Here is a 7,511-nt window from a genome sequence, read left to right as displayed (position 1 = left end):
TAGAAGAGAGTAATGTAACTAGAAAGGTGGATGAGAGAGGCGTGCTACTAGCGAAACCCTAAACCGTGGAAGAGAACCATGCAACTGAGAGAAAAAGGGAAATGAGGAAGAGAGAGAGAGAAAAAATGTTTTATATGGATAGGGTTGTAATTTTTTAAATCTAAAAAGGGTAATTTAGTCATAACAAGTTGAACAGCTATTCCATGAAACATGGAATAGATAATACCAAGGGGAGGATCGAGTTTAGTTGAAGAGGAGTTTTTACCCATTTTAAAGAATAGATATTACTCAGAGATTCCTTTACTTGTTGCACTACTAAACCAAACAAAGTTATAACTAGCAGCTAGGAATGTTATTCCCTATACTAAACGTGCAATTTGAGTTAGTTAGTGTATGGTTGATAACTCTATTATATGGAGTTATTTTGACATATTTTAAGGGCTTAAGTAGCTAGACTTTTGAGATTTTATATTCAGATTTTAGCATTTTAAGTGTTTTTCTAGTTTAAGTTTGATTACTTGTTGAATGGTTAATTTAAATTATTTTAGTTTAATTTTATGTTATTTTGTTTAAAATTACTTTAAGAGTAGTATTACTAATTTCTCTTATTGCTTTTGTAGGAACTTTAATGAAAAGGACTCATTTGATGAAAATTCGTGCAAGTATGGTGTTAGCTTCATTCGTATATATTTTGGTATCTTAACCATATCTCTTACTACAAAACTCCAAATGAGATGATTGTATAATCACTAGAATTCTAAAAGGAAGGGCTACAACTTTTATGTTTACCACTTTACCTAGTTCTGATCGAATCATGGTCAAAATATTTATCTAAGTCAGAGCATTGAGCAGCATGCATGGACTAAATATGATGAGGTATTGGGATCATATCTTTCAATCCAAAAGTCCAATTGATGTGATTCTTAAGCCATTGAAATTTAAGGGATAGGGCTACAACTTTTATGTTTATCATATTTCCCAATTTGGACTAGATCAAGGTGAAATCCACATTCGAAGTTGATAGACTGTTGTAGCGTTAAGAGAACAAGGCTGCAACATTGGTGAAAGGAAGCGCACTACACATTTTCCCAAGGCTAGAGTGTCGCAGCACTAGAAGAGGATCACTGCGGTGATACTTTAGCAAAAACTCGATGCCACAGCATCAAAAAATCAAGGTTAAAGAGTGGGGTAATTTTTCGAAATTAAAAATAACGAGATTTTGGAAATTAGGTTACTTGGAGCCTATTTAAAGGACCTTTTTCATAGGGAGGCAGCAAGCAACTATTCAGAAGATGTGGAGCCAAGAACAAAGTAAGAAAATAACTGCACGTTTGGTATGATAGCTATTCCCCCTTTATTCCTAGCCATTTATTGTACCTTTGTTTGGTTTAAAAGTGTAACAAGGAATAGGCATTCTGCAGTAACATCTATTCCTTAAAATGAGTTAAAAGTCTTCTTTAACTGTAACCAATTCTCCCCCTGGTATTATCATTCCATGAGACATGGAATAGCTGTGAAATTTGTAATGACTAAAATACCCTTATTAGATTTACAAAATTACAACTTGATCCATATAAAATAATTTTTTTCTCTCTCTTCCTCCTTTCCCTCTTTCTCTCAGCCGTTTTTCCCCTATTTCTCTCAACTGCTCTTCCACGGTTTGGATTTTGCCAGTAACATCGCCTCTCTCATCCAACTTTCCAGCTACGTTAGTCTCTTCCATAGTCTAGATACTTGCTTATTGTTGTCTTGTTTTTTGTTGAAGGTGAAAATAACCCAGTGTTGAATTATTTTGAAAATGCTTTGATTTGCTTTTATCTGACTTGTGTTTTTCTGGATATTTTGTTTGTGGGTCGAGTTTGTTCTCTTTTATTTCTTTAATTGTCAATGTTGTGATTATGCATGTTGGCTGTGATTTGGGTTTGTTGTGAAAATATTTTGAGTTTGCTGTGATTATGCTTAGTTTGTTACATCCCAATTATTTTAGGTTTTCAAGTTTAGGAACACTGATCTGGGTTCAAACTTTCCCTCCCAAATATGTGTAAACTCAGGAAGTTTATAAAAATATAATTCATGTTTCTTTCAGCTAATAAAAATCCCCCCTCACATGACTTTGCCAAAAAAAATAAAAATAAAAACCCAACATCAAAATCCAATAAAAATAAAAGTCACGTAATAAATAATTACAACTTAAAAATAAAAAATTTTTCGATTGTTTAATTAAAAATCAAAGAGCACCAGCCCCCGCTCCCATTTTTTCTATCTTCTTTTTGTTGACAGTTTGTATTTTAATAACTATAGTTTCCCTTTCCCCAATCACATTCTTGTATATGTAATCAAGTCTAAAACTACAAATATTTCTTGAACCGTTTGATTAGGAAACCCACGAAAAAAGAAAACCCATTTGTTAATTAAATTCTAATTGACTTTTTATCAATCTGTTTCTTTCACTTTTGTTTTGATATTAAAAACCTAAAAAATAACATCATGTTATCGTGCTTCCAAAGATTTTACTCCTACATTGCTTGCAATAATATTACATCAAATTAGTAGTAACTTAATCCTTCCTAGCTAGCAGGACATTGCTTGCTGTGGCTCCATAAATAACTGTTAATGATTTAACTCGTATAGCTTTACAAGTAGGGATTTTTTCCTGATGAAAAGAAAAGCCATTGATCGGCTTGCAAGTCATAATTGCCCCACTTCTTTTGACCATTTCCTTTGACAACGTATCAATGTAATTCAGGACAATAATTCCAAATCTGTAAATGTTGTGTTTTGAGGATTTAATTGACAAATGGTTAAACTTTACTGGAAGAATACATTTCAATTTTATTCTACTAACATTAATATTCGTAGATATTATTATAAAAATAAATATATAATAAATTTCTTACTCATGAGTATCACATGGCACCTAATTAAAATCAAGACTTCTCTTTGTGATGTTTTTTCAATAACTTAGGCAAAGTAATTAGTCAGTTACAAAGAGAAATAAGAATATGTGAAAGATACTATAGCCTATTTATGCCTTCTAATTATATGTTTATGGGGCTCAAATGTGCTCTTGAGGTCACTTACTTTTTATATGCCATATGGCTTTAATATTTTTTGTACATAATAAAATAGATTAGAATATTTATTTTTTGCAATCATGGTTCATTTGTATTTAAGAAGAGATGTTGAATGATGAAAAAGGTTACTAGTTATGTTTAAATTTTATATGGAGATTTGTCGTGCTGTTAGTTCATTCTTAACTTTATTGTCGGCAACGTCGACTTTATGTACTTATAGGCCAAGAGTAAGATCTTGTGCATTAGATTTTGTTGAAAATCGAGAGTATGTGAGGCGACTTGTATATGATAATGATATTTAATGTATTTCACAAATTAGGATGAATAGGGAAGCCTTTTTTAAATTATGTGAAATGTTAGAAAGTATTGGAGCGTTGAAGTCAAAAAAGAACATGCTTGTAGATGAACAAGTAGTAATATTCTTACATATTATTGCTCATTATGTTAAGAATCAAGTAATTAGTTTAAATTTTAAAAGGTAGGGTGAGACAATTAGTCGACATTTTCTAATGTTTTAAATGCAATGTTGAAATTACAAGAACATTTGTTTAAAAAACCTGAGCCCATTCCAACAAACTCAACAGACAATCGATGGAAGTGGTTTTAAGCTAGATTATTGATCTTATTACCTTTTGTAACTATATATATACAAGACATTAATAGGTTTACTTATAAGTAATTCATTACATTGGATTTGTAGAATTGTTTAAGTGCTCTAGATGGGACATACATCAAGGTTAAGGTGCCAAGTGTAGATAAATCTAGATATCACACTCGTAAAAGGTATATTACAACAAATATGTTAGGTGTATGTACACCTGACATGCAATTTGTCTTTGTTCTTCCTGGTTAGGAAGGGTCTGTAGCTGATGGCAGAGTTCTTCAAGATGCATTAAGGAGAAGAAATGGACTTAAAGTGCCTCATGGTAAGTTTTCCTATGATAATGGGAAGGTATTTCAAATTATGTACTATATGATTATTCTACTTAAATAAATAAAGAACTTATTTAGTTTGTTTTATATAGGTTGTTACTATCTAGTTGATGCAGGCTATACAAATTGTGAGGGCTTTCTTGCACCTTTTAGGGGTCAACAATATCATTTGAATGAATGGCGTCAAGGTCATGAACCAAGCAGTCTTGGAGAATTTTTTAATATGAAACATGTTGTTGCTCGCAATGTTATAGAGAGGTGTTTTGGGTTGTTGAAAATGAGGTGGGGTATCCTTAGGAGTCCATCATTTTATCTGGTTAGGATTCATAATTAGATTATTATAGCTTATTGTTTGCTTCATAATTTTATTAGGAAGGAGATGAGTTTTGATCCTATTGAAGTGGATTTAGGGGAATATATTGAAACCAACATAGCAGTTGATGAGGATTTTATAAGTACTATTGATCCTACTGATATTTGGGGTAATTTGAGAATGGAATTAGCAAATCAAATGTTTAATGAATGGCAAGCATCTAAGCAAAATGATGATTGACATTTGTTAGACATTTTGTTAATTGAATGACTGTTTTAGTGCTTTTTTTCTTTGTCAGTACAAGTTGTGCTTTTTTCTAATTTGTTCTTAGTGTCTTAATGTTTTGTCAATTGTTGTTGTTAATTGTTGTTTATATTGTACTTTTTATCATGTGAATAAAGTTTGACAAGTTTTAATATATTATTGGATATATCTATTCATCTTTTATTTTTTTAGCATTATAATTAATTTTTTATAATAAAAAATTTGGTGTATGGTAGAAAACAATGTCCACATCTTCAGCCCTAGCTTCTCATGGTTCAAAAGGAACCAAAAGAAAATGGAATTATCATGAAGATGTTTCACTTATTTCAACTTTGACTGATTTGCACAATATAGGAAAATACAATGCTGACAGTGGTTTTAGAAGGGGTTATTTAATAGAACTTGAAAATATGCTTGCAATAAAATTACCAAATGCAAACTTGAAGGTGAAGCCCCGCATAGAGTCTAGAATAAAGGCTTTAAAAAAAGAGTGGGTTATTATATATGATATGGTGCAAGGGACACATACTAGTGGATTTGGGTGGGATGATCAAAGGAACATGGTTGTTGCTGATGATCCTGTATGGGAATCTTACATACAGGTAAGTTTTTGGGTTGAACTTATTTAAGTATTTTCATATTAGTTTCTTAATAATAATACAACTAATAGTCTTTTTTTTTTGTTATTAGAGTCACAAGGAGGCTACCCCTTTTAGAAGAAAGAGTTTTCTTTTCTTAAATGAGCTTAGTATTATTTATGCAAGAGATCGTGCAATAGGAAAATATGCACCAACTGCAGCAGATATCCTCGAAGAAATGCAGGACTGTAATGATACAATAAATGAGAAAACTGAAGGTGAAAACCTAGTTAGATATAATTTCGACGATGAGGATTTCTCCAATATTCAACCTCAAACATCAGCTCCTAGAAGTGAAACAACTTCAGCAACGAAAAGGAAAAGGCTAAATGAGACAAGTGATCCTATTACATCCGAATCAATTATTGCTGCTGCCACGATATTGGGTGAAAACATAGAAGAGGCTGGAATTTCGTTTAACAAAAGTGTTGGGGCAAAGATGAATATCCAACAAAAGGCTCAAGAGTTAGATGGGATTTTAAGTCAAGTAGAGGGATTGACAGCGAGGGAAAGGGTTCTTGCTTTAATTAAACTTCTTAAATCTCTAACTCTTATGTTCGTGTTTTTTAGTATTGATCCTAACCAAAGACTTGAATGGCTGAGGACAATTCTTGCTAACCGTTAAGCTTGGATGGCTTTGAAACTTTTTGTGAAGGTAAGTTCCTAATATTGTAACTTTTTGGCACTTGTAGTTAATGTTGATACTAATTATGAGGTTCATTAATAAGACTAAACCCTTTTGAGTTGACCGTTGTGTTGCTAGTTTTATAATAGTGATGTTATTGTAGCTATTTTATTAGTTTTATGTATGCTGTAAGTTAGTGTAATAGGATGAATATTCATCCATTACTTTCAAGGTCAGTCTATTTTTGTAAACTAGACCTTGGCTTTTGATTATATATAATAATATTTTCATCTAAAAGGCATTTATAGTATGATAAGGCTCTTTTATTATTTATTACTTTCCATGCTAATATGCACTAGTTATACTTATAAATTGTCATTTTTTTCCCAGAGATGGAATGCTTATCTATATTGAAAGACACGTTATTTCTCTATTTGACATTTATGTTTCCTCAACACCACATGCTTGGTTCAAAGAAATGATTTTCTTCTTTTTTAAAAGGTAATATGAATTTTTATTTAATATATCAAAAGACATAATTTACATTTTTTGTTAGGAAAAAATTGAAGGCCATCTTTCTAATTTCAAAGATATGATTTTCTATTTAATATATCAAAAACATGATTTTCTAATTCTTAATGTTTTTTTCGTTTTTTTTTTCTCAAATATTTATTCTCCAATATTTTGTCTATGGAATATTTTAAAAATGATTCATAATATGTGAAGAATTTACTAAAAATGAACATCTATATACAAAATTTAATTGATTATGATGGATAAAATATAATATAATTATATTATATTTTAGAATAATTATCCATTTATAAAAATATGTGAGTAAATTATAATTATTTTTAGCAATTGGAATAAAATATAATTATGATGGATAATTGTCTTTTGAGATAAATATGTATTTAAATTATAATAACGATAATTTTATTTTTTATGAAAATAAATGTTAATATGATCAAGGTTAATTTTGTCTTTTTATCACCTATTCTTTTCTTATTTCAATTTTATTTCTACCAACCAAACATTACAATAAGTTATAATAACAATTCCTGCTCTATTCCATTCACTATACCAACAAAGTAATAATTATTCTATTCTATTCCTATTTTATTCTATTCCCACAGAATAACTATTCTATTCTATTTCTATCTATTCCACGAACCAAACGTGCCATAAGAGAATTTAAGAGAGAATTGAGATTCCAAAGCTTCAATAATTAGTTTCTTTCTCTACTTTTGTTTTTCTTTTATTTTCTTTTACTTGGATTCATGACTAAATTTCTTTGGATATTGTTTATATTAATTATTATTAGCTAAATTATCTTTCTAAGATTGTAGTGGATTTCAACATGTAATCTGAATATTTGTTTCTTTTTTATTTACTATAAATAGGTATAGTTTTGCTTATTTAAATATGTTCTTATTGTTTTTAATTGTCTGGTCAACAATTAACTGATTTGTGAATCTAATTGAGACTTGACAAAGAGATTTTAGATTGAACTAAGGTTTGAATAGTGTATATTCACGTCACTTAAGTTATCTGATTCGTGATTCAGGTAAACATACGTCAATTGCCATACATAGCAAAATTAGAACACTAGCTTAATGAACCTTATTTAATTGATTCCTATAAGTATATAGTGACCTAATTAA

At 30.1% G+C, this 7,511-nt stretch overlaps 1 protein-coding gene across 1 annotated transcript; it reads left to right on the top strand.

Moving 5' to 3' along the window:
• On the top strand, positions 4,827 to 5,847 carry LOC108663234 (uncharacterized protein At2g29880-like). Its single transcript, XM_018126819.1, has 2 exons — positions 4,827 to 5,186; positions 5,275 to 5,847. The coding sequence occupies exons 1-2, from the start codon at positions 4,827 to 4,829 to the stop codon at positions 5,845 to 5,847; spliced, it is 933 nt and encodes a 310-aa protein (XP_017982308.1).

The sequence above is a fragment of the Theobroma cacao genome, chromosome 9 (assembly GCF_000208745.1).
Source record: "Theobroma cacao cultivar B97-61/B2 chromosome 9, Criollo_cocoa_genome_V2, whole genome shotgun sequence".
NCBI lineage: Eukaryota > Viridiplantae > Streptophyta > Magnoliopsida > Malvales > Malvaceae > Theobroma > Theobroma cacao.
This window is presented reverse-complemented; position numbering and strand designations above follow the sequence as displayed.

Coding starts and splice junctions, on each gene's coding strand:
- LOC108663234 (XM_018126819.1), top strand. CDS start 4,827: ATGTCCACATCTTCAGCCCTAGCTTCTCATGGTTCAAAAGGAACCAAA. Junction 5,187..5,274: donor TATGGGAATCTTACATACAG/GTAAGTTTTTGG, acceptor TTTTGTTATTAG/AGTCACAAGGAGGCTACCCC.